At 40.8% G+C, this 27,516-nt stretch overlaps 1 protein-coding gene across 1 annotated transcript in view; it reads left to right on the top strand.

Annotated features, from left to right (window-relative positions):
- The window catches only part of LOC123765248 (phospholipid-transporting ATPase ABCA3), a 36,577-nt gene that overhangs the window by 371 nt on the left and 8,690 nt on the right, over window positions 1–27,516 (top strand). The window contains 26 exon segments of the mRNA XM_069335500.1: window positions 2,697–2,778; window positions 3,174–3,358; window positions 4,396–4,594; window positions 6,056–6,280; window positions 6,577–6,671; window positions 7,034–7,192; window positions 7,299–7,548; window positions 8,527–8,703; window positions 14,115–14,296; window positions 15,430–15,566; window positions 16,444–16,580; window positions 16,743–16,897; window positions 17,551–17,706; window positions 19,580–19,790; window positions 20,485–20,731; window positions 21,437–21,534; window positions 21,716–21,790; window positions 22,717–22,787; window positions 22,789–22,827; window positions 23,890–23,925; window positions 23,927–24,082; window positions 24,436–24,537; window positions 25,036–25,209; window positions 25,632–25,760; window positions 26,469–26,619; window positions 27,200–27,325. Coding sequence (XP_069191601.1) covers window positions 2,754–2,778; window positions 3,174–3,358; window positions 4,396–4,594; window positions 6,056–6,280; window positions 6,577–6,671; window positions 7,034–7,192; window positions 7,299–7,548; window positions 8,527–8,703; window positions 14,115–14,296; window positions 15,430–15,566; window positions 16,444–16,580; window positions 16,743–16,897; window positions 17,551–17,706; window positions 19,580–19,790; window positions 20,485–20,731; window positions 21,437–21,534; window positions 21,716–21,790; window positions 22,717–22,787; window positions 22,789–22,827; window positions 23,890–23,925; window positions 23,927–24,082; window positions 24,436–24,537; window positions 25,036–25,209; window positions 25,632–25,760; window positions 26,469–26,619; window positions 27,200–27,325 — 3,697 coding nt within the window. The 5' untranslated portion in view covers window positions 2,697–2,753.

Here is a 27,516-nt window from a genome sequence, read left to right as displayed (position 1 = left end):
CGCATTAGTTGTGTAAACCGTTTATTCATAAACCAGGAGTTTGGCGGCTGGATTCAAGTGCATTTAGCCTTTGTTCGTGAGAACAATTTGCCTCACGCTTCACGAGCAGTTTCGTCCGGGTTCGAAGCCTGGCCAGGGAGCAGCCTGTCCTCACCAACAAAACGCAGATGCTCGTTAATCCAGCGGCCAAACCCCCGTGTTAATGAATGAAAAAACGGTTTACACACAACTCACAACTGCTGACGTTCGAACACTTCCGGAACAAGTGCTTCGCTGATGACTTTTGTTTGAACCACAACGCTGTAAATGCTTCACCCACGTACTACAAATACAAATAATCGCCAGCAGAACCTAAATACTTAACCCTAAGTATAACTACACACAGAACTTTAAAATATAATAATATTAACTTATCAACCTGTCCTTAGAGCAGCCTCGTTAAAGCAGCAGCAGTAATTAAGTACACCCATGACGCATTCATCACTTTTAACAAACCGTGTATTATAAATAGGTTTGTTTTCATATATAAGTTAATATCATACATTATAATATTACCTTGTATTTTAGAACAAACCCATTTTTAATACACGGAATGTTAAAAATGGATGAATGCGTATTGGGGAACGGCCGCCGCTTTAACGAGCCTGGATTGAGGACAGGTTGCAGGGTTGACTTGCCAAAAATTTTTTAACTGTTCGCCCCAGTGCACTCGGCAATAATTGAGGACCTGGTTGCAAGCAAGAGTCATGTACCACCAATTTATGCACCATTAACTTCACCGGTCATAGTGACCATCATCAATATGAAAGTGATCAATGTGAGACTTTCCTCTCCCGTCCCTTGACCGGAGTTGATAATAACTTCCTCAAAGATATTGTGATTATCTTCATTTTCTGCTCATATGAATGTACAGGGTTAATTTAAGTATGCCTTTTGTCTTGAAAAAAAAATGGTGTTAAATTCTACGTTGTTGACTGACAACCGAGGGGGTCTTGGACAGGTTCGATTCCAACTGTAGGACACTGTTTCCTTTCACCTGATATATCCTGTTCACGTAGCATTATAATAATAAACTTTATTCAGGTAAGAGTACTTACATACAATATCAATTACAAACAGAAAGTGGGATTTAAAGATAGAGTTAGTATATAATATTCTGAATGCCACTAGTACGCACAGCGTTTCGGGCAAAAAAGCACTCAGGAATTAGGCAGCTGTTGTGGATTGCATCGTGTGTGTAAGCCCAGTACTTGGCTAAGGAGAAAGTGGGAAGCATAGAAGAACAAAGACAGGCAGCGTGTGGGATGCTCTCGGACGCAGGTTCGAATCCTCGTCACGGCCCTTGTGGATTTGTTCATGGGAAGCACAGGCTTCTTGTCCCCGACAAGGGTAAAGTAGCACATCAGCAACACAGTTGGTGTTGTTGGGCAAGCAATTAAGGCTTCACCCACAGGTTAGAATGCTGCCCTACTCACGTTTGAGACATGTGCAGATATTGCACGCTCTAATGTGATAACAACAACATGAACATTGCACGTGATTAGGTTGCAGGGACAGCAATACGGCCAATGCTCAGCCCCACATCTCTCCATTTGCAACCCGAGCCCACATATACCGCCTCCGGTAGGTGATAATAATATTCACATTCACCATAATTTAAATCCATTATACAATGCGTATTTACCAAGAATAGAGCGCGGCCATGCCTTGTAGCCTCATGATCTATAATCAGCACCGCGACAGCCTTGAACCACGGGGTTCGATCCCCGCGGCAGCCCCAGTGTCGGGCACTCTTCCTGCTCTCCCAGGTGGAAGATATTAGTACTAGCTTAGTGCTTCCTCCTGACGATTACCTCTCCTTAACGCCTCGTAAACTCCAGCCTATTTGAACACATTTAGTAACGGTGGTAGAGAGCTGTTTAAAGCGTCATATTAGGTCAGAAGCGGTAGAGATAGACAAGGTGGGAGACATTATCTGTCCTTATCTTACCTCGTGTGTGTGATAAGGTCGCAAGCTTGTTGATTACACGTGGCTGGTTGTCATTGATGTTTTCCAACAGGACATTGCAACAAATTTGGATTAAAAGTGGATCATTTAATCCAATATTTCTATCTTTGTTGGATGGAAATTTTTTTCATTTTTCATTTGGAAATTTCTCATTTCCATCAACAAATGGATCATTTTGACCTTGATCTGGTAACACAATATATCAAGCTTAATATATAAAGTTATTAACAGGTGAAGCTTACCACCTGCTTTAATTACTTCAATACTCAACTTACAACTTGGCTTTTACACTCACGTGAAAATAAAAATAAACATACAAGTTAAAGTTACTGTAAATGAACGAACACATCATTTACAGACACGAATATATATATATATATATATATATATATATATATATATATATATATATATATATATATATATATATATATATATATAAATATATATATCCAACCAGGGATTCCACTGAATCCTTTAAGGATCCTGAGGCTTCCACTGAAGCCTACTCAGGATTTCACACATTGCTCCCTCAACCCCCCGAGCCATGTATAGCTGCAAATTGAACTTTTGGAGAGTTACTAACTTGTCAGCATCTTTCATTTGAAATAATATCAGTGGAATATCGAGAAGATTCATGGCAGTGATCTCTACACTGGAGTTGATGAACCATATACATTATCCCCAGGTCAGTTGAGGCTCGAACCACGGACACAGCCCAGCTGAGCAGTCCACGAACCTCAGAATGACGAACCCTTCTGAGAAGTCTGGTGAGATATCCTCGTTTTCATTTTGTTTCATTTGTTATTTTGTTTTATATATTTTTCACTCCTAGCAAGAAGATAAATATTTCACAAACGTTATAGATTGCGAAACACCTGGGTAAATACGGGTTTGGTAGTAGGCTTGGTGATTTATGGAACAAGTGACCTCGAAATATAATAGACAAAGGAATTGTTGGAATTTTACGACTAATTTACTTACTCTTATACCCTAATATACATACTCGTGTACTCTAATATACATACTCGTTTACTCTAATGTATTTTCTCGTGTAATCTCATGTAATTCTATGTACTTACTCATGTCCTCCTGTGTACTTTGTTCGTGTACACTAACGTTCATTTCTAGTGATGTACATTATGGTGTGTAACTGTGTGATCAGGGTCGAGGCGGGGACGGAGCACGTGGTGGCAGTTGGTGTTGTTGATGTGGAAGAACCTGGTGCTGAGGAGACGCCACTGGCTCCTCACCTTCTTCGAGATCCTGCTCCCCACCGCCCTCTTCAGCATCGTCCTCTTCATCAGACTCATCCCCGGCTCTAACTTCATCCCTGAGCACATCAACGCGGTCAGTCAGCTGGTGTGGTGGTCATGTTAGAGGTGGTGTGTGTGTGTGTGTGTGACATGAGTGACAGTGATTGTGGAGGTGGTTGGGCACTATTTTGACCCTGTCCTCATGTTCCAATTCCTATAATCCTCATATCCGCACCATGTGCTATGTACTACCTTTTTAGTTTTTGGTTATACTACTTTCTCCTCACACTCCCCTTATCTTGCCTTAATCACAGAATACCACGCTCATTGTGAGTGCGCATAATTTTTCAGTCATATTTTGTCATAGTCTTTCTATTGCTATAATGTCCATGGTTTCAGTACTCAAATTATCCTTTAATATAGTAATTGTAATAGTAGTAATATCTGTAGTAGTAGTAGTAGTAGTAGTAGTAGTAGTAGTAGAGGAAGTAGAGGTAGAAGAATCTAGTATAGTAACTACAGCCTAATAATATAATTATTATTGCTTACTACAGCACCCTAAAGATTAAAGAAATGTTCCTTTACACCTGTGATGCTGTAAAGAAGTACGCTTTAGGATAGTTGAAGGAACGGTTGTCTTGCACGCGAATGATGTTAATATATTATGTGTAGCCTGAGGTACACACACACACACACACACAGGTGAGGCTCCCAGGAACGCTAGTGAGAGCAGGGAAGGTTGACGTAACTCTGGCTCCCACCGCTAGGCTTCATCAACCTCCAGTAATTGTTTATTGAATATAAACAACAGCAAATTCTATAAAGTACACAAGAACAATAGCAAATTACACAATATAGCAAATTCTATAAAGTACACAATAGAAATTGAAGGAAATAATTATTTTCTATTCGTAGATTTGAATAGGAAAAGTTATGAGAATTTGAAATTTGAAGTAAAATATAGAGGAAACCTGTAAATGAGGACTCAAACTTCCATTGCTGTTAATCCTATCATGAAATATTAATACAGGTGAAGCAGTTGTTGTTCTTTGCTAATGATTTCGAGATGACTACTTATATTAACACACACCAGTAGCATACATAAGCCCTGAAACACCTTAAACCTTACAGACCACCATCTTCGAGACAGACAGCGAGATGCGGCTGAAGGAATACGCCTGCAGCAACTACGGCAAGTGGATAAACAAGACCAACTACTGCTTCACCATGCCCAACATGCGCGACCTTCAGATCTACTACGGTCCTTACGGGGGCTTCACTAACAGCGTGGCCACGCATGTTGCTAACGAACTCAATATTCCTAAAGATGGTGAGTTCTTGAGGGGAGAGAGAGAGAGAGAGAGAGGGTCATGTTCTTGGGGTACCGAATCCCACTCAGAATTGCTATAACCGGTGGCAGGCGTACGTACCCACTGGCCGCTGTGGAAAGCTGTCCCTACACGGCTCAACTTCGTTCAAACGAAGGTGGTTTAGCGGAATTACAGCCATTTAATTTGGGCTAACCAAACTGGACTCCCAGACTGGTTATCTGGTGCCGCACCTCAGGTCTCCCTGTTTACATTCTTTTACAAATGATCTGAATAGTTGTTATCTACACTGTAATTGATTAGGGTCAATATTATCTTAATATGATCATTATTATTTGAAACTTGTATATGTAAGTAAACTAACTACACACACACGCGCGCACACACACACACACACACACACACACACACACACACACACACACACACACACACACACACACACACACACACACACACACACACACACACTGTGTGGTGGAGGCTGACTCCATACACAGTTTCAAGTGTAGATATGACAGAGCCCGATAGGCTCAGGAATCTGTACACCTGTTGATTGACGGTTGAGAGGCGGGACCAAAGAGCCAGAGCTCAACCCCCGCAAACACAACTAGGTGAGTACAACTAGGTGAGTACACACACACACACACACACACACACACACACACACACACACACACACACACACACACACACACACACACACACACACACACACACACTCTACACTGGCAAAAGTTAGAACATCATTCAGAAACCTAAGTAAGGAGGCATTTAGGGCGCTATACACTGCCTACGTAAGGCCAGTCTTAGAGTATGCCGCCTCATCATGGAGTCCCCATCTGAAGAAGCATATAATGAAACTGGAAAAGGTTCAGAGGTTTGCAACGAGACTCGTCCCAGAGCTACGAGGGATGGGGTATGAAGAGCGCCTGAGGGAACTGTGCCTTACGACACTAGAAAGAAGAAGGGAGAAGGGGGACATGATAGGAACGTATAAGATACTCAGAGGAATTGACAGAGTGGACATAGACGAAATGTTCACACGGAATAGTAACAGAACGAGAGGACATGGATGGAAGCTTGAAACTCAGATGAGTCACAGAGATGTTAGGAAGTTTTCTTTTAGCGTGAGAGTAGTGGGGAAATGGAATGCACTTCAGGAACAGGTTGTGGAAGCAAATACTATTCATAATTTTAAAACCAGGTATGATAGGGAAATGGGACAGGAGTCATTGCTGTAAACAACCGATGCTCGAAAGGCGGGATCCAAGAGTCAATGCTCGATCCTGCAAGCACATATAGGTGAGTACATATAGGTGAGTACACACACACACACACACACACACACACACACACACACACACACACACACACACACACACACACACACACACACACACACACACACACACGCACACACGCACAAGCTGCCGATGATGATGTATGTATTCGTGACTCAGCTCTGACGCCCGTGTTCACTAACGAGGAGATGGACTCCCTGGTGCTACAGTCGTACTACACAGCCAACATCACGCCCTACTACATTGGCCTCTTCTTCAACGACTTGGACGACGTGGACAGCGCCCCTCACGACCTCAAGTACGACCTAAGACTCACGGGGACTTGGATGACTGCTTCTAAATACCCATTCTTGGAGGCGGCCGGTCCAGCCAACTCTACCTTCAGTAAGTGTTAGTCAACAGGTATGGCGCGGGCTCTTTTCTACCTGTGCTCGCTTAAGCACAGGTAGAGAGAGGGAGAGAAATGGCTGCAGGGAGAGAGTTGTAGCTCCTGGGCCCCCGCTTATTGTTATTTGTGCTTTGTGAACTTATTCCTCCCGAAGGTCAAATATTCGATAGTGTTTTGTCCCAGAAGCTGTGAGGGGTGGTGGTTTCCATCACTTATTGTATGTGTTTATCACTGAGAATATATGCTGATGTATTTGCGTGTTGGCTAAATGACAATGGCTCATCCTTTTTAGGGTACCTGAACCAAGGGTTCGCTCTCATTCAGAGCCTTGTGGACCGGTTCTTCATCTCCCAGATCACCGGCAACGACACTTACTCCGACTATAAGGTAAACAACGACACTTACTCCGACTATAAGGTAAACAACGACACTTACTCCGACTATAAGGTAAACAACGACACTTACTCCAGCTAGAGGTGTGAAGACCAAGAGATAACGAAAGGTCACTTTTATTTGTCCATGATGATTAATTTAAGTTTACTTCCCAATTCAAATGCTTTGTCCATCTCTTCCCTGTCAGTGTCTGAGTATTTAGTATGTCGTGATTATGTGTCCTCTTTATACTCTTTTCAGAGTATAAAGCACTCAATTCCCTTCAGGTTACACAGGGATTATACCGCGTTGAATGATACCTTAACCCTGTCTACAGACGTAATGATGTCTTCTGTCTGTCACCCCCGGCGCAACAGGTGGAGGTGCAGAAGTACCCTTACCCGAGCTACTACAACGACTTCGGTATCAGCCAACTGTATGGGTCCTTCCTGCCCTCTGATGTCGTGTTGTCATTCGTGCTACTGTCGCCCTCGCTCATCAAGAGCATCGTGTACGAAAAGGAGACGGGTGTAAGGGTGAGTTCTCCCCCCCTTCACTCTCTTGCTTCACCATCATACGCTTCTTTATAAAATATATATGTGTGTGTGCGTCAGGAGTTGATGGGATTACTCATCCCTACAGGAGTTGATGCGGTTGATGGGGATGAGTCGATGGTTGGTGTGGGTGGGCTGGTTCCTGCACGCCCTAGTGGTGGTAGTGGTGGTGGTCACTATCATCACTATCATGATCACTGTCGGTCTACACAGTAAGGGCGCCTACATCCCGCCTATCCTCAACTACAGTAACCCCTTCATTGTCTGGATCTTCCTGGCTCTCTACGGCATCTCCTCTATCACCTTCTGCCTCACCATCTCCACCTTCTTCAGTAGACGTGAGTCTAGGTGACGCTAATCTATTTGACAGTATCTACTGCAGACGCGGGTACTATCTTTACATCAGCAGTAAAATAAAAATATTTTAAAATAAAATACAAGAACAAGATATAAAATAAAAAACATATATAAAAGATAGATTAAATAAAAATATATTTATATAAAATATAAAAGGTATAAAGATAATAAAATTAAAAAAAAGATTGCACCAAGAAATAAAGTAATATTTATAAAATGTAAAAGTAAGTAGATTAATGATTCTAGGAGCCTAAATTTTACACCACCGTCGACAAAGAACGGGGAGTCATTTTACACTTGGCAAGCCTCAAATTGATTTGGATAACAGTTTACCCAAAGTAATCAGAACGAATTAGACCCTAGTTAAAAACTGTTCAGAATTACCGTATAATATCAAAGTAAACAAATCTCTAAACTATTGTGAGTTTCTTATCTTCTTTTTGGATGCTTTGTATTCTCTCTTATTTTTGGAGAGTTTCCTGCCTTCTCATTCTTGGAGAATTTCCTATCTTTTGACAAATTCGTGGAGAGCGTCCTAACATTTGACTCGTTCACTTTCTGACTTAGTTTTAGAGAGCTTCTTAACTTTCTCACTCATTCTTAGTGAGCTTCCTTCCTTATGATTCGTTCTTGGAGAGCTTCCTACCCTTTCACTCATTCGTAGAGAGCTTTCTACCTTCTCAGTCATTCTTGAAGAGTTTCCTACCTTATCACTCATTCTTAAAGAGTTTCCTACCTTTTCTCTCACTCTGAAGAATGTCCTACCTTCTCGCTCATTCTTGAAGAGTTATGTAAACAAGCGATTTGTTATGCAAACGAACAACCTATTATACAACAAGAGCTATCTGTGATGTAAGCACACAGTATCAACACTTCAACAAATGACATCTGTTTGATCACTATTGTTTTCCTTGTATTCTCCAGTCAACAAAGTTATTCGATGTTGTGTTCCGTGACAGCCACGCTGGCCACTACGCTCGGGGTGCTGATCTGGCTCTTCTCCTACTACATTCCCAACTCCATCATCTACCTGCGCTACGAGAGGATGAGTCTGGCCCCCAAGGTCCTCTACTGCCTCATCCCCAACATGGCCATGACCATTGGCTTCAGAGTCATCGAGATGTTCGAGGGTAGAGGTATGTATGAAGCTGTGGCGGTCTTATGGCGGCTATTTTCGTTGGGGGACTCGTTGTGGGGATGATTAGGTAGTCAATGTACCCTGTTAGCGTGTGTGTGTGTGTGTGTGTGTTGATATCAATGTTAGTAAAGGTACACGATACTTCTACGGTACCACGATCATTACAATTAATCACACTACTAAAAGCATCTACACTACCACAATCAGTAACACCACACACCATCACCCACAGTGTGGGAGGTTTCTACTTCTCAACTCTTCCCTGATCGAATCCTTTATGCAGAATAAGAATTACAAATATTCTAGAAAATTTCTGACTGGATTAGTAATTAATTTTACAACTTTGAGGAATCAGATCATTTAAATATACACAGCTCCTACTACGAATACTCTAGGACGTCTACCACTACTTAATTAGAAAATAAAGAATGGAACCATGTGCACATAGCTGGGAATAGCATGGTAGCCTCCATGACGTAGTCTAATGCTGGGATCTGGAGGCTATAGAGGCCTAGAGGCTATAAAGGTCTAGAGGCTATATATATTCTACCGGTGCTCTTACACCAACCTGCCTAGAAGCCTCACATTAACATTTATAAAGTTACATTAAGATGATAGGCAGCGAGGCACTGGTTCGTTGCCTTACATTCAATAACAAACAATCAAAACAGTAATATGAGTAGCCTAGCCTAAAGAATTTAAAATAATTCCATGAGAATCGGGTTATTTTGTATATAATAACCAATATACAGTTTCATTTATATCAGAATATTGTGGTACATGAACAATGCGTCACTTAATTTTCCCACTTAGTTTGGGGGGATCAATAGGAAGTCATTGTTAGTGGAGGAGGCGGGCTGGTTAGTTAATTTATTATGCACCTCATACCCTTCTTGCATGGGTATGGAAGGGACCCCCATACCCATCTTGTGGGCGGTAGTGGAAAGGGTTACAGAGGCACGTAATGGGCTCAGGGACTGAACCCCACAATTCATTTAGCTAAGCAAGTTACAGTCTTGATGAGCTAGTTACAAAATTCCGGTTAAAACAAGGTTTTAGGGAATATAATGTACATGATAATGGGTAATGTTTGGGGGTTACAGTACTGCGCTGCCCAACGTATGACGATGCTACTCTTCTAGCTAACTTAGAGATGCTATGAATATATGTGATTAAGAACGTATAAAGCGAGAAGGTTACAGTAATATTAAGGTGAATGGTGGCTTATGTAGAATGTTTTAAGTAAAGAGTTGGAGTATGAGAGTTGAGCCAAGCCGACGCCAGGGAGGTGGTGGTGGCAGTGTCGCCAGATTGGGCTACAAATAGCGAATTGGGCTACTTTTGAGTGCCCCGCGCTCCCAAATTTTAAATTTCGCTACTTGCTACTTTTTGGGCTAATTTAAAAGCAAGATGTGCTAATTTGGGCTATTAATGTTAAGAATGTACGATTGCGAGTTACATGAAAGTAACTAAGCTATAAATAATTGTAATTAATAATAATTGTAAATATTAATTAATACTAAATAATATTATTTAATAAATTAGTCCCAATTCAATGCAGAGTTTTCTTCCAAGCACAGAAACTTGTAAATATAAATACAAGATAATAGATAGATCGATAAATAAATAGACAACTTTCGAATATTGCACCGAATGGCGCATAAGTAATGGCGAGAGGAAAAAACTAGACAGTATACATTACATTTGAAATTAATAATGGATGAATGGTAATATATTGGTGTATGTTTGTATGTATACCAGACGAAGTCCATTTAATGACAGAATTTAGACATTTTGTGTAAAAACTTTTATATCTCATATTATTAATTATAACAGTAATCGAAAAATGTCATAGTTTGTATATACAAGAGATGAAACAGAGCCATGAGCTAGAGCGATGTGCTGAGTCCATAAGGAGGCCGAGCTTCCGGAAATACCTTCCTGTGATTGGCTGTTGCGGGGAATGCCAACGCTTATATGAATAAAATGCAAAATAAGAAATACATTTTGCTCAATAACCTTGTTGTTGTACAAAAGAACAACAATTTCTGTTTTATACAAGACAGAAATTTCCATCGAACTGAATAATGTAGACCCATAAGAGGACGGAGGCATTGTATCGCCGATATTATTTGTGTGAGGCAACACCCTCTGGTGACGTCACAAGTTAGGTAGCCAGCCCATGTTTCTGTAACACCCGTTACATCCTGCAGTATTTAATTATCACTATATTAATACTTTTAAATACTTAACATTTCACTTTTTAGGTAGATTAAAGTTGAAGCAGAATGTCATAAGCAAGGATGGTGTGCTGAATAAAGATGATTTATTAAGTGGATGGAACCTTTAGCTGATCCCTTCCTGTGATTGCCTGTTGCAGGGAATACCAACACTCTTTTACGAATCAAATTTAAACTAAGAAATAGGTCCTTGTGCAAAACAACAAAGTTGTTGTGAAAAAGAACAACAATTTCTGTTTTGCACCTGACAAATCTCCATTTAACTGAATAATTTACTCGAATAAGAGGGCAGAGCAGCGTATCATTATTTGTGACAAGGCAACCCCCAATAATAACGTCTCACGTTAGGTAGCCAGCCCATTTTTATATAGCATCTGTTATATCCTGCAATATTTAATTATCACTTTATTAGCACTTTAAATAATTAACACTTCACTTTTTAGGGAGATTAAAGTTGAAGCAGAATGTCATAAGCAAGGATGGTGTGCTGAATAAAGATGATTTATTAAGTGGATGGAGCCTTTAGCTGATCCCTTCCTGTGATTGGCTGTGGTGTGAATGTCAACAAAGAATGTCTACCAATGATATGCCATTTATTATGCACCCCATACCTCTTGTGGGCGGAGCTTGGAACCTCCTACCCGAGCACAACAACCCGCCTTATGGGTTGCTGTTTGGCTATTTATAGTGCGTTGGAAAAAAACTAGATGGCGTTAGTTGTTTTTCCAGGGTAATTTGTTATAAGTGTAATTTGATGTCAACAGATGGCGTAAGCTGTACCTTATGGCCACTGTTGACCAGCCAGTTGATAGTGTTCTCTTCTGCCGACAGATGGCATCAGCTGTCATTATTACTTCCGAATTCCCTTTAAACACTGATCTACAAATCCCTTGGCTTATGATAAGGTTTTATACCATTTATGATAAGTATTAGATAACTGGAGTTACGCAATTACTTATATTTATCAACTGTTCAGGATATCATCATATAGCGTTTGGTTAGGACGTACTGCTCTTGATTGATGAAGATTAAGCCACCCAAGAGGTGGCACGGGCATGAATAGCCCGTAAATACTGCTCTCGTAATATTATTCAGGGGGGTGGGGGAACTATCAAGTGAAAGCGCCAAGCCATTACGACTATATATAGCACTCGGAAGGGATCAGGATACGGATATGGGATGGAACAGGAGAAAGGAATTTTGCCCCACCTCTTGGGCGGTCAGGGATTGAACGCGGACCTGTAGGAAACGAGACCGTCGCTCTACCGTCCAGCCCAAGTGTTTAAGCGTAATATTATTAAAACAACAATTTATGCATATAATAACAGCATTTCACACTAAAAATACTTGGATATATTGAAATTTTGTAGTGAATTCCAATCTAGGAATCTCCTATGACTAAACTGTACTTTTTAATTGTTTATATGTACTTACTACTTATTATTAAATTATTAAGTACTTACTATAATAATTAAATAAATTATTTTATTTAATATTTAAATTAAATAATAAAATAATAGGTAATAATCATTGTGTAGGGGGACAGGCAGCCAGTGTGTATATATACATGTTAGGCTTACACCAAGATCCCACAAAGGTTCCACAAAGGTGCCAAATTAAAGACTGGGAGCTGCCGGGGCGGGCCCAAGGGCTGCTGGCGGCCCTGATGGCCAGGCTGAACTTCCGCGCCCTTATAATCACCATTGTTTAATAATCTTCACAGGGAGAAATAACTGTAAATATAGGAATATTTTATTACAACATACACGGTAAAGAAAACAGCTCGGAAACTAAGGAAATAAAGCTGCTGAAAAAAACATTAAAAGTCCATTTCAGGTTCAAGTATGTTTATTGTCGGTTCGTTCATGCTAGGCTTGCAGTTACACAACTGGTCGGGGTTCTGGGTGCATAATAAACCACCACTCATTGGTTGAATAGGGGATGAACTATCCACCTCTGGCGGCAAAAAATCAATGTGTGTGTATGTGCAGAAATAATATTAATAAAACAATTAACATCGTGTAGTGTACTCTAGTAGTAGTAGTAGGCATCCATCAGTCTCAGGAGACTATGAGACTGATGGATGTAAATACTATTCATTTTCCCACACTCTACTATATATCAAAATATATTACTTTGAAACCCATATCATTCACTAAAAAAAATTGGGCTACTCTTATTACAAATTCGCTATTTTTAGACCGTCAGCTCGCTACTTTCAGCAATTTAGACCTGGCAACCCTGAGGTGGTGGTGAAGTCAGTGTTGTGACTGTAGCTGACGGGGACGGGTGTGGCAGTTCTCGCGAATATGTATATTTGTAGCTAAGTATCCCGGTCTCTTTGCATTCACTAAAGCCACCATTCTTGTATATTATTATGCAATACGGGCTGCGGAACCTGTACATCTCCACTCCAGCCTATGTGGGGGGGGGGGGGAAGGGATTTAATTCACGGGAAGTTATTAATGAATACAGTAATGTTAAGTAGCAGGGAACCTTTTCTTACGTCATTCTGGTCTTGACTGAGAGTCGAACACGTTACTTGGTGAACAAATCCACAAGGACCGTGACGAGGATTCGAACCTGCGTCAGGGAGAATCTTTGTTTGAATTTGTTCATTCGAGTCCTCGTCACGGCCCTTGTAGACTTGTTCATTTGATGCATCACGCTATTGTGTAACTATTTTATTGACTCAGGTGTTCTGGATGACATCCTAACAATTTACCCAAAATTTGCTTGTCCATTTTAAAGAATGAAGAACAATTTTTATTTATATTACTTCTAAGCTGCATCACCTATGAACCCATACCTGCCCTTGTCTAGTAGTTCACAGTAGAAAGTTGTTTTCACATATCCATACATTAAAACATTGATTGTAACCATGATATATATGTGCTTCAGCCTACAGTTTAGACCTATTGTCTTATGTATGACCCTCTGTCCTGCGTGACAGTGAGCATTATCCTCACTTTAATAAGACTATCAAAATCCTCAGATTAGGCAAAATTGCAATTAATTTTGTCAATAAAGATGTTAATGGGATTATTATTATTATTATTATTATAATAATTATTATTATTATTATTATAATAATAATTATTATTATTATTATTATTATAATAATAATAATAATAATAATGTGATTTGTGTGTAACGTCACTGTGTTCAGCGGTGGGCGTGCAGTGGAGCAACATGTGGGAGACGGGCAACCCTCGGGACCAGGTGACGCCGGGGCTCCTGATGATAATGATGGTGGTGGATAGTGTCATATACTGCATCCTGATCTGGTACGTCGACCAGGTCAGCCCTGGCACCTACGGGGTCGCCTTGCCCTGGTATTTTCCCTTTCAGGTGAGTTTTGCGACCAGTGCCTTCATGTTGACACCTCTTTATTGTAGGGGCCAGCTTTGGAAATTTCAATTCAATTTCTTCAATTTCTTTCTGTATTATGTACCTCCTATACCCATCCCGTAGGCGGTGGTGTACAGGATTACAGAGGCACATAATCGGCTCAGCAACTGAACCCTCTAGTTCGTTTAGCTAAGCAAATAACAATTTTTGACGCTATTTTCATGTACAGGGATTTCTTGGACTACTTTATTTTGAAAAATTTCGAGCATCTAATATATCTTAGATGATTTCATGTAAGACGTTGTTGTTAAGAATGTTTTTCTGTAAATTAATCTTATATTTGCCAGCTTTCTTTGTCTTACAAGATACTCTCTAATTGCTTTTGTATAATTCCTAACAGATTAATTTCGGCAAGTCAGATTTAATAAAATTAATTGCAGTCAAGTTAAGTTTAAAATACTACAGTTTAGACCGTGGTCAATAAGATCTGTATTTACAGTTAATTTCTTATGGTTGGCTTGTAATATATACCTCATTTTGGCCAGTACAGAAGAAAAGGGAAAATATAAAAACTTTTTTTTTTTTTTTTTTTTTTTTTTTTTTTTTTTTTTTTTTTTTGCAAAGCGAGAGTGAAAAGTTCAAGATGTCTTGACACACATACACACTTCTCTTTCTTCTCTCTCTCTTCTCTCTTTTATCATCTCTGGCTTCTCTTATCTTTCTTCTTTCTTATCTTTTTTATCTTCTCTCTTTTCTCTCCTTTCTTCTCCTTTCTTCTTTCTCCTTTCTTCTCTCATTTCTCTCATTTCTTCTCTTTTCTCCTCACTCTTTTCTCTCTTTCTCTCTCTTTCTCTTTCTCTCTTTCTCTCTTTCTCTCTCTTTCTCTCTCTTTCTCTCTCTTTCTCTCTCTTTCTCTCTCTTTCTCTCTCTTCTCTCTCTTCTCTCTCTTCTCTCTCTCTCTCTCTCTCTCTCTCTCTCTCTCTCTCTCTCTCTCTCTCTCTCTCTCTCTCTCTCTCTCTCTCTCTCTCTCTCTCTCTCTCTCTCTCTCTCTCTCAACCCCAACATATCATAAGACATGATATCATAAACAAATGTGTCCTGCTGATATAAACACCACACCCGCTATCCTACAGAAAAGTTACTGGTGTGGGTCTGGCCCGGCCAAGGAGGCGCCCAGAGCGATGAACGATGCCCTCGACCCTGACACTCGACAGAATTTTGAGGACGAACCAGTAGGACTGACACCAGGCATCATCATCAGAAATCTGAGGTAAATCTCGAATCGTCATTTTCCCATAAGAACGTCAGAACATAGAAAATTACAAAAGGTCTACCGGGCATTCCGAGAAAACTTCTCTTTATATCCACCCAAACTCATTTGTGTTGTTAACCTACGCTTGAAACAAGTCCATATATCAACAACCCTATTTACAAACCAGTATTTACCCCAGGTCTTTTCTGAAACTAGATTTATCTAGTTTATATCCATTGTTTAGATTTCTGTTTGGGTTGTGTTTAAAGCATATCTGTGTCCTCCCTTATATCACATCTGCCTGTAGTTCCTGTTTGGTATACCTGTCAATCATACTTGTCTATCATCCTTGCCAATCTCACTTTTCTCTAACGTTTGACACTCTAAATTGCCTAATGTGCCTTCCCTGTAGACCTGCCTGTCAAACCTGTATGTCAATCATGTCTGTCACACTTCCTTCACGTCTGTCATGTCTGTCCGTCACGTCTGACCATCATACTTATCCATTCCTGTTCGGTTTTCCAGCTGAGAAGGCAATGTGATTGGCCAAAGGATGAGAGTTACAATGTTACCTTCATTCTGTTTGGCCAGAGAAAAAGTACTAGTGCCCTCTGTAGACATGCAGGCGAACTAATACAAACTTTTAAGAAAAAAAGTCGTAGGATTGTTTTCTTGAATCATGCGTAAGAGACTAGATATTAAAGGTTCTTTGCTGACCTTTCATCTTAAGTGGTTTATTACACAAACCACTTAAAAGCCAAGGAGGTTAGTGAATCCAATTCACTAGTTGATTACATTGTTGTAGGGAGGAGCTCAAGTGATTGCGTTGGTGTAGGGAGGAGTTCTAATGTCTGCTTCGTTGCAGGAAGGAGTTCTAATGTCTGCATCGTTGCAGGAAGGAGTTCAAGTCGCTGGGAAGGAAGGTGAAGGTGGCGGTCGAGGACGTGTCGATGACGTGTTACGAGGGCCAGTGTACCGTCCTCTTGGGCCACAACGGTGCCGGCAAGACCACCACCATGTCTATCCTCACAGGTGACACCCCCTCCCTTTCTAAGTGCCAAAGCACGAAATGTGGGAATGTGGAGATGGTTCTAAACTATTTTACGAGCAGTAATTGACGACCCATAACATTAGGCAAACACATATTCTTAGTTATCTTGAAATACTGACCCTTAGTATGCCATACACTTGAAGGAGTGTTTGCTCCGAGTGGCGGGTATGCCGAGGTCGGCGGCTGGGACATCGCTACCAACCTGAAGGAGGCGCGGGAGGAGGTGGGTCTGTGTCCCCAGCACAACATGCTCTTCGTCGACCTCACCGTCATGCAGCACCTTCTCTTCTTCGGTAGGGTGAGTAACACCTTCCTATAGCCTCTTCTCTTCGGTAGGGTAACACCATCCTACAGAAAATCCATCTCTAAATTCTCGTTCACAAGAATTTAATGCATTTCAGACACATTTTAACTTCATGAAATTTCCAGTGTTCATGAAATATAGTAATAATGTTTCAAAAGAAATTTTCAGCAGAGTTCATGTTTGGGAATGGTGCTGTGACCTTCTCTGTTGCCATTTTTGTACTGAAAAGGCTCAGGGTTCCTTCTTAAAGCATGAAATTGTTTCACCAATATCAATCATGGTTTGGTTGTGACCTTGCATATCTTTTAGTTTAGTTTATTTTGTGTTTAGTTTATTCATATAATGGAAGCAGTCAGTCAAACAGGACAGTATCCCAAGCCAAGAGGGATCCAAGAGGCAATCACCTCAAAAATCCTTTTCATAAACAAAAATACCGATTTCAATTCTCATTTGTCTGAACCTCTTGCAAGGATTTTATCTTCAGAAATGCCACCTCCGATTATTAGCCAAATATCCCGATTTTGCATTTTTGTTATAAAGTGCCAGAGGTTATAATGAACACACACTCAAATGTATCTTATACTGATGTCAACATTTTAGTATAGAATTTTTTTATTAGAAATTGAGTGATTCTTTTTATCCCACAGCTTAAGGGAATGACAACAGCTGCGTCAAGAGCAGAGGGCATGGTGATTCTCAAGAAGCTGGACTTGGACCAGAAAATTGATGTGTTTGGTGACCAACTTTCAGGAGGGATGAAACGCAAGCTCTGTTTGGCTATCTCCCTTATAGGAGATTCCAAGGTACGTATTTCTCTGTGCTAAATAGACAACAATGAATGTGGTCTAAATACTCGTGGTTTATATTTATCTGTTTGGCCACATGCAGTCATCACTGAAAAGCACCACCAATTTCAACATTGGTGGCCAAATTTAGGTTAGGAAAAAACTAATGCTTTCTTTATCCTCAAACTGCACACCCGTTTTTTAAGTCTCTTACGTAAAACATTTACTTCTGATGTCGGATAAATTACTGTAAGACAAACTAATTCAAGAATTACTGTTGGTCAATACTGTATTTCAATTTAGTCTATTAAATTTTAAATATAATGACTAATGTAGCATGTTTTAGTCTGAAAAAGACATGTGTTAAAATCTGTAATCTAGACCTCTTGACTTGTGTGATCCTCTGATGTGGATGGTATTAATATTAGCAACATCCTCCTCACTGTCTTGTGTACATATTGATCAGTACTAACCTATCTGTAACAAATGAAGAAGTGAGATCTAGCTCTTTGAGCACCACCTCTGCCTTGTTGCATCTGTTGTTATAATTTAACTATTTTAGCATTCGATTTTTTTTAAATCTGGTTATAAAGTTGTGAAATGAGGAGCCTTTCACAACTTCTTGCAGTACATGACACTTGCTGACCATTATACATAATATGAGTATTTCCTTATATCCTCTGTTTCTTCTGTCCTCTAAGGTTGTGAGTTGTAGTTGCTTTAACTACCCTCTTAGCTCTGCTACTAATCTTGTTGCAAACCTCTGTTTATACAGACTTTATGTCGTTGCTGCATATTTCAGTGTCGGTCTAACAAAGGTTGGGCAGATTATCTTTAGAGTCTTGATTTAGGTTCCTAAACGACGCTCTCATGTTTGGCAGCGTCCCACATATTGCAGGAAGTTTCTGTGTTTTATGTGTAGTTGTTTTCTTCCTTATGGTGTAGATGCCTCCTGGAATCCTTTCGCACTTTCCTATCTTCATTACCTTACACTTCTTGGGACTGAATTCTAGCAACCCTTCATTTGGCCTCTGTTGTTGATTAAGGTTTTCCTGTAAATTTTTGTAATCCTCGATTTTTTCATTCATCGTTAGCTTTGCATCATATCCTGGCTAATATGTACTTCATAGTACTTTCCTCCATTCCTTACATATCCTTTTTTTTTTTACTAGTAAAGTTTTAACTTGATTCCTGTTCATAAAGATAACTTTCACTAGCCAATTTCTTTCATTGCGAAGCTAACCAGGCCTACACTAATTTTCCAATTCCACTGTTACTTCTCTAGTCTGAATTTTGTGTAGAATTTATCATTTTCGTCTTTCTCTTTCTTTCTTTTTTGCCGTGTGTTTTCCTCTGGCTCTGTTAGATTACAGACAACATCTTTTTCACTCCAACTCCTGCCTCATACATTTCATGGCTTGATGAATTCATTATAGCCTATATTTAACACTGTTGACATGATTGTCTCTTTTTTTCCCTCTGATGCTTTGCTACTTTCTGCAAAGGTTTTCTCTGATCTTCTTCTCTATTTTTCAGTCACATTCTCTACCTGTTTGATTCTCTATGTTGCCGAGCTTTAAAAAAACTAACTGAATCACTTAAAGTTGGCAAAATTATGAATCAATTTTGTCAAAAGATATTTAAATTTAAATCTAAATTTTGCCCCGAGGGACGAGTTTAATGGGCAGCGCCACTCATCTTGTGAGTAAACACACCGCCATAGCATGTACAACACTCCCCAATAGGAAGAAAACCCGGTGGGTTGTTCATCCTGTCACTTGTACTCAGACTCAGCTGGGACTTGCTTATTAACTATCTCAAGTGAACAGCTCCTCAAACAAGAAGATTAACATGTTTTAATGGATAGAATGTTGTGTACGGGTTGGTGCAGGTGGTGATCCTGGACGAGCCGAGCAGCGGGCTGGACCCCGAGTCACGCCGGTGGGTGTGGGACGTGGTGCAGGGGGAGCGGGGCCGGCGCACCATCCTCGTCACCACCCACCACATGGAGGAGGCCGACGTCCTGGGAGACCGCGTGGCCATCATGGCCTCCGGCAGGGTCGTCTGTGCCGGCTCCACACTCTTCCTCAAGAATAAGTTTGGTAAGGGACAAAGAATTCATTTAGGTATGGAATAAAATACTAATCCTTGGAGGCTCTGGGTTAACACTATTGAGACAGGATCAAAGAGCCGAAGCTCAACTTTCACAGGCGCAACATATGCTTAATTATTATGCTTAATTAACATATGCTTAATTATTATAATATTCAGAAACAAATATATTTATAAATTTCTTCATAAAACAGTTAACATATAAGGAAGCACTGAAACAAAATCTGAAAAATCTATACTTCATTGAACATTCAGAATTTCAACAATGATTAAATTCCAATATTGATATCAGTGTTTGAAATTTGTTCCTGGAAAACAGCATAAATATTTGCGAAAGACAAAAATTCATAATTTTTTTTATTTCTTAAAAGCCTTGATGTGTTGTAAGTGTATGTCAGTATATCATTTATATATTCCAGAGTGTGTGTGTGTGTGTGTGTGTGCATATATTGCTTATGTCCTTAGTATGCACCACTACTCTTCTAATGAGGCTATGGTATTTGGCAGGGACACACAGCAAGGGAATATAAAACACAATCAGTAACATATATTGAATGTTTTGAATGTAAAATGAGTTCATTTACCTTTGCGGTGGTAAATCTGTAGTAATACAGTATCACTTCAAGCTTCTAAATCATTTCGACGTTACACCTTTATTTACATGTCTTGGCTTCTTGGCCTCAGGTGATGGCTACACCCTGGAGATGATGGTGACTGAGGACTTCAGCCTGGAGGCCATCACGGCTGAGGTGACGAGCCATATTCCCTCAGCCGCCCTCCACAACAACCAAGGAGGGGAGGTGACTTTCAAGCTCCCTCCCATCACCGCCATGTTTGCTCCTCTCTTGGAGTCTCTCACACGGAGGAAGGAGGAGCTTGGGGTGCGCCATCTGGGACTCTCACTCACCACCATGGAGAGGGTCTTCATCGGGTAGGTGCTATAGTTTATTGGACATATTTTGTACTTGTGGTTTGTGTGATGATTCTGGTTGTGAATGCTTGCTGGTGGTTAATGAGATAGTCTTATGGTGTCGTCTTTTTCAAATACATTTTTGCTGAAACAAATGTTCGTGTTTTTTGTTTATACCATCAGGGGAATTAGTTGTGATCTTGTCGTCATATAACGACAGCAATGTGGGTTCTAGTATGGTCCAGGACGGACCGAAACGTCGTCGTCCCTTCACCTTCTAGTGTGTGGTCTGGTCAACTGGGTTCTAGTACTGATTCCTGTGCTACTGTTTGCTACTCGCTCCATGTTCATGTCTCTAATTCCACCACTACTATTTGTTTTCCTTGTGATGGGTGATCTCATTCAAAATGCTTCACTTACTCCAGTTTGTTTCTTAAGTTTGAGCATTATTCTGTGCTTGAAACAGTGTCGAAAGCATTCTGGCAATCCTGGAAGATGCAGTCAGCCCCCTTCTCTTTCCTATGTGATTATTTACGTGTTGTCAAAGAACTTCAGCAGGTGTGTCAGGTACTATTTTTTTTCCTCTTGTGAAAAAACGTGTTGCTGCTCTGCAGTATAAGTTGTAGGTTCTAGGTATTCCATTAGTCTTATTTTGATCGTGGGATTTACAGTACTCGCGAGCATTAATTTTTGTTTTCCAATAATACTTTTTTTTGCCCCCACCAGTGTGAGTGAGGTGATGGAGAAGAGTGAACAAAATTCCAAGGCTTGTGAAACGAAAGTTGAAAATGGCGGAGCTGACAATAACATGAAAGGCTTCCTGGGTACCACTTCAGAAAACGGCCTTAACCAACAGTTTAGAAAACGGCCTAACCAACAGTTTAGAAAACGGCCTAACCAACAGTTTAGAAAACGGCCTAACCAACAGTTTAGAAAACGGCCTAACCAACAGTTTAGAAAACGGCCTAACCAACAGTTTAGAAAATGGCCTGACCAACAGTTTAGAAAACGGCCTGACTAACAGTTTACAAAACGGCCTAACCTACAGCAGTCAACAACAGCTATACACAAGTCAGACATGTAAGTCTCTAAATTGTTGCATTAATTTTTGGGCACATAACATTAGCGTGTACAGAGCAGTAACTACAGGAGGGGTTACAGGGAATACAGACACACTGTAGCGTGTCGCAGGTGCAGGAAGACTGGAATTCGAGTAAACCTCCCTAGTAAGCCAGACAGCATTGTTTTCGTAACACAGTGTCCTTGTCTTGCCTTTTAGCCAATGAACTTTATTATAGAAACCCTAATTCGTGAAATGTTCACGATTAGTGTCTCCCATCGTCAGATTAGCTGTTGTTGTTTTAGCTACTCAGAACGAAATGTCCATGTAGCACGGGCTATGGTGAGCCCGTAAGTCAGATTAGCGTGTTGATGTTCTTATAGAGTCATCCTGCGATACCCCCTTCCAACTTCTCACCCCCATTGATAATAGCTGAATATAGCATTTGTGTGGAAAATATCCACAGAACAATAATGAATGATTTACTATATTTTTGATGTACAGTATTACCATAGCTGAGGTAATATTATGCTGAAAGAATTCATCAATGAAATTCTTTAGGCTAGGCTACTGGTACTTATTACCGTTGATTGTCATCACATGTAAGGCCACGAATCAGTGACGCTGCCTGCAATTAAACTTATTATTTATTATAATCTAAAGTTACATTTATTATTCATTGATGTAGGGCCTCTTAGACAGATGTGTAAGAGCAGCGATTATACATATTTACATACAACTGTTTACAGCAATTCCCTTAGGATGGTTTAATTAAAATTCCTCGGTTAACTGATCTTCAAAGTATTTTGATTTATATTCTATGTGGGGGGATTTGGTCGAGAAAGAGTGTTGAGATGCAAAGAAATCCTTACAATTTTGCGTTAGAAATTTTTTTTTGCTATACTCTTCAGTCTTCATGCTAACATTTATTGATTGCCTTTGACAGTAATGAAAGAGCGACTGAGAGGTTACCGGCTGCTGTTGCAGAGAATCAAGGCCTTTTTCATCAAACGCATTCATCTACTCCAAGAGAAAATGGCCCCTCCTTATTACTCAGGTATTCTGGCTTATTTCTTCCTCTTGAGATGAATAGTAATAAGGGAGAGTTGAAGAACGTAATGAAATGCTTTATCGTACATCTTGATCGCTTTATTTTATTGGTTATTGTATCCGATGATGAATGATGCTGTTTTTTTGACCATTGACTTGGACTGGTCGGTACAACGACGGCCTCGCTTTTTTGTACGATCGGCGTTCGATTCCTAGTTGTCAAAGTAACTGGGAATCGTTTTTTCACCTCATCCTGATATCTCTGCTTCTTGTTCGAATATCTCAGTCCCTTGTCCTCATAGTCCCTTGTCCTCATACCCCAGTTTCTTGTTCTCATATTCCATCTCCTTGTCCTTTTATCCTAGCTACTTGTGGTCGTATTCTACTTCATTACCCTCATATCCAATCTGTGTACTCATAAATAAGTTCATTGTCCTAATATCCCAGTTCCTTGTCCTCATATCTCAGCTTCCTGTCTTATATCCCAGCTACTTATCCACATACCTCAGTTCCTTGTCCTTATATCTCAGCTTCGTCTTGTATCCCAGCTACTTATCGTCATATTTCAGTTCCTTGTCCTCATATCTCAGCTTCCTGTCTTATATCCCAGCTACTTATCCACATATCCCAGTTCCTTGTCCTCATATCTCAGGCTTCGTCTTGTATCCCAGCTACTTATCGTCGTGTTCCAGTTCTTTGTCTCATATTCCAGCTTATTGTAATATCAGAGCTCCTTGACATAATTTCCTATCTCCCCCTTGTCTCCCAGTTCGTCCTCATGTCCAAACTCCCTGTCCTCGTAACCCAACTCCGTGTCCTCGTAACTCGAACTCCCTGTTCCTCGTAACTCAACTCCCTGTCCTTCGTAACTCAACTCCCTGTCCTCGTAACTCAAGTCCCTGTCCTCGTAACCCAAGTCCCGTGTCCTCGTAACTCAACTCCGTGTCCTCGTATCCCTTCCAAGTCATATGGTCATTACTGGCACACTACTTCAGCCTGATAATTGTCTGACCTTCGTCTCCATCTTGAGAACACTTCATGAAGGAACGGTTCTGTCTTCAACTGGCAGGGTTTGATACCTGTGGCAGTGACGTTGTCTTGCCTAGCTGGTGGACCAGACGCTGGACGTCTTCACTTCCCAGGAGCCGCCGCTCGTCCTCGACCTCTCCATCTTCCCCTACACCACCTCCTTCGTCAGGGCCGACCCGCCTCTCCAATATTTGGCTGAACAGTACACATCACTCTTCACGGATCCTCATGAGGTATATTGTGCTCTGGTAGAAAAATATATGAAACAAAATAATGTCGTATGCTTTATTATTGTTTAGTTATTTAAGAGTTTATAAAGATGGTAGATTAGAGGCATTTTAAGTTCAGCTTATTTTTAATGCTGAAGACTCCTCTCTCCATTGTGTGAATCACTTTGTCGAGAATATCAAGACGTATATAGCATGTCAAAAATAAATTGTGATCTAGACTTAGGGCCTGGAAGTGGGAACCTCTCAAGTCATCCAGCACCTGGTGTACCCTAAAACACTATCGTATTTAGGGTAATTCAGGTGAACCTTGCCATTATCAGTGAACGTCGTCATTCAGGTGAACCTTGTCATTACAGGTGAGCATCGTGACCAACATGACTGATAGTCTTCTGACAGCAGCCGAAGACGACCTTCCGACGTACAGAGAGAACGACATTTGCTTCAGTAAGTACACCAGAGTTGACAAGTTAATTGACCTGGGTGGTGGTTGATTTGGCTGGTTGATTGGTCTGGGTTTTGGGTTATTTTGGCTTGTGATTGTTTGTAGAATATTTTTGTGGTTTTTGTTTATAGCTTTGGATAAATGATTGTTTCAAACAGCAGTTTATCTTAGTAATTTTATACGTTGTTATATGCTAGCTGTTGTTCAGGGTTTATCTTGTGCCATGACAGAATGCGAAACAATGGGTATAAATTGGATAAGTTTAGATTTAGGAAAGACTTGGGTAAATACTCGCTCGGTAACAGGGTTGTTGATTTGTGGAACCAATTACCACGAAACGTAGGTGGAGGTGGGGTCCCTCGATTGTTTCAAGCGTGGGTTGGACATGTATATGAGTGGGATTGGGTGGTTATAAATAGGAGCTGCCTCGTATGGGCCAATAGGCCTTCTGCAGTTACCTTTTGTTCTTATGTTCTTATGTTCATGCATGAACTAATCCCAGCGTTATGATCAGGCCGAGTTCACCGGAGACAAGGAGGACGTCACCATGAGGATCCTGATGCAGACTATCCCCTACCACACCCTGGGGATAGGCACGTCCCTCGTCACCAACGCCCTCCTCAAAGCGGCCACCAACTCCACCCACACCATCACTACTACCAACTGGCCGCTGCCTCCAGATAATACGGTGAGTGTGGTGTCTCGTGTTTCTCCTTTCCCCTTCTCCCAGCTTGTTCTTGGGAAGGTTCTTGGTGACATTGATGACTTATGCATATGTCTGTATAGGTATTTGTTTCCCTCTGATTTCTTGATATTGCATTCACGCATGTGTGCACACACGCACACGCACAAAACTTGTCTAAGATCTTTGCTTTCTCTGTGGCTCAAACTCCTCTACGAATTATGAGAGAAATGCCACAATTTGAGCACGTCATACAAATGTCATGGCCACGTTATCATTAGCACGCAGATGTTATCTATCATGTTATCTACCATGGAGAGAAAGAGAGAGAGAGAGAAGCAAATTCTGATAAATAGCTATAACCAGCTTAAGTAACCATAGATTTAAGAGCTAGGTAACCTATCTGACGAACCAACTTGTGGTTGCAGTGGAAGTTTCATTCGGAGTTCTCCACGAGCAGCTTCGTGTATTCCAACGTGATGCCTCTCGCCCTGGCCTTCCTCTCCGCCTCCTTCCTGGTCTTCCCCCTGCAGGAGCGGGAGACCAAGACCAAGCAGGTATGTCTTGCAAGCATTTGGCTATATCCTCTCTACACTGTTATCATTTCATGGTCATTATAGACTAGTATCATGTGGGTATATTCATCACAACTTATCATGTGGGTATATTCATGACACACCAAAATCATGGGGGTATATTCGTCACAGACCAAAATCATGTGGGTATAGTCTTCACAAGCTATAATCATGTGGGCATAATCGTCAAAGACTATATTATCATGTATGTATATTCTCTTCAGACTATTCAAAGGCCAAACCACTAATTTTTGCCTCCTTAGGGCCCAAGGTAAATAAGTATGTCCACCATCTATAAAGCCAAGTAAAATGTGTTTTCAAACTTCCAGTTTTAGGGGATTATTTTGTTTTATTTATATCCTTTTCATTCCCTTGTGCCAAGAGACTTTGCTTTTATTTTTTATTACTAATTTGTCCTGTGATCTGTCAATTCCTTCTCTCTCTTGAGAAACTGACTTCATAACGTGTAACTGTTGTAACTTAAAAATGAATATAAAGTGCTTTCTAGACAATTGTTATACATTGAAAAGTCGACGACGTTTCGGTCTGCCCTGGACCACAATCGACTTGATAATGGTCCAGGACGGACCGAAACGTCGTCGTCTCTTCAATTTCTAGTGTGTGGTCTGGTCAACATTTTTCAGCCACGTTACTGTGACTCACCATCTGCCATGCCTATACACAGTACAGGTGCAAGTGATGACAGGAGCCCCAGTATGGGCACTCTGGTCAACTACCTTCATCTGGGACTTCGCCACCTACATGATATCCGTAGTGCTCATCTTCATATGCTTCCTGGCTCTGGACCCTCATGGTTACTTCACCAAGGGCGAGGCTTCAGGTAATGTTGTCCTCCTTCAGTAACTGTGTCCTCCTTACTGACACTAATGGCTTGATGCTCTCTCCTGATAGTTGCCTTCCTGACTGTCCCTATATAACAATATACCTGCAGCTTCAAGCACATGTGTACAGTGACACATGTGCCTGTGCCTGTGTTGGATTCGCGTGTCCAACCACACATTTGAATGGACTTAATACAACAAGAATACAACAGTAGGTCACATATGCTTCCTATAAAATGTTTGCACATTCAAAAAGTTAGCTATGTAGCGTCTAAGACAGGTAAAGAAATGTATAATATAATATAAAAGATACAATATTGGTCGTGCAGTGTATTAGGAATATTGTAATATCTTTATCTAGCAAAACATCAAACCAATATTGTATCATTATGTAATATATAATTCTTTATCTGTATATTATATAATCATTTTTATGTGACCTGGTGTTTTAGTCTCGCCAAACTTTGCAGGGTGAGACATCTTTGTCTAGGGATGGCATAGGACAAAGCCTCATGCCGTCTCCTTTGCTACATAGCCTTCCCGGCTTGGTGCCTTCTTTGATAATTACTTCCTTGTCAGGTGCGTTGATTGTGATGCTGGTGATGTACGGCTGGGCCAGCATCCCTATGGCTTATGTCTTCAGCTTCCCCTTCCAGACTGCTGCCTCAGGCTTCGCTGTCCTCGCTCTCGTCAACATTGTTGCTGGTACGTGGGACACCTTAGTGGGTGTTGGTGGTAGGTGGGACACCTTAGTGGGTGTTGGTGGTAGGTGAGACACCTTAGTGGGTGTTGGTGGTAGGTGAGACACCTTAGTGGGTGTTGGTGGTAGGTGGGAGACCTTAGTGGGTGTTGGTGGTAGGTGAGACACCTTAGTGGGTGTTGGTGGTAGGTGGGAG

This window comes from Procambarus clarkii, chromosome 33 (genome assembly GCF_040958095.1).
Source record: "Procambarus clarkii isolate CNS0578487 chromosome 33, FALCON_Pclarkii_2.0, whole genome shotgun sequence".
Classification (NCBI taxonomy): domain Eukaryota; kingdom Metazoa; phylum Arthropoda; class Malacostraca; order Decapoda; family Cambaridae; genus Procambarus; species Procambarus clarkii.
This window is presented reverse-complemented; position numbering and strand designations above follow the sequence as displayed.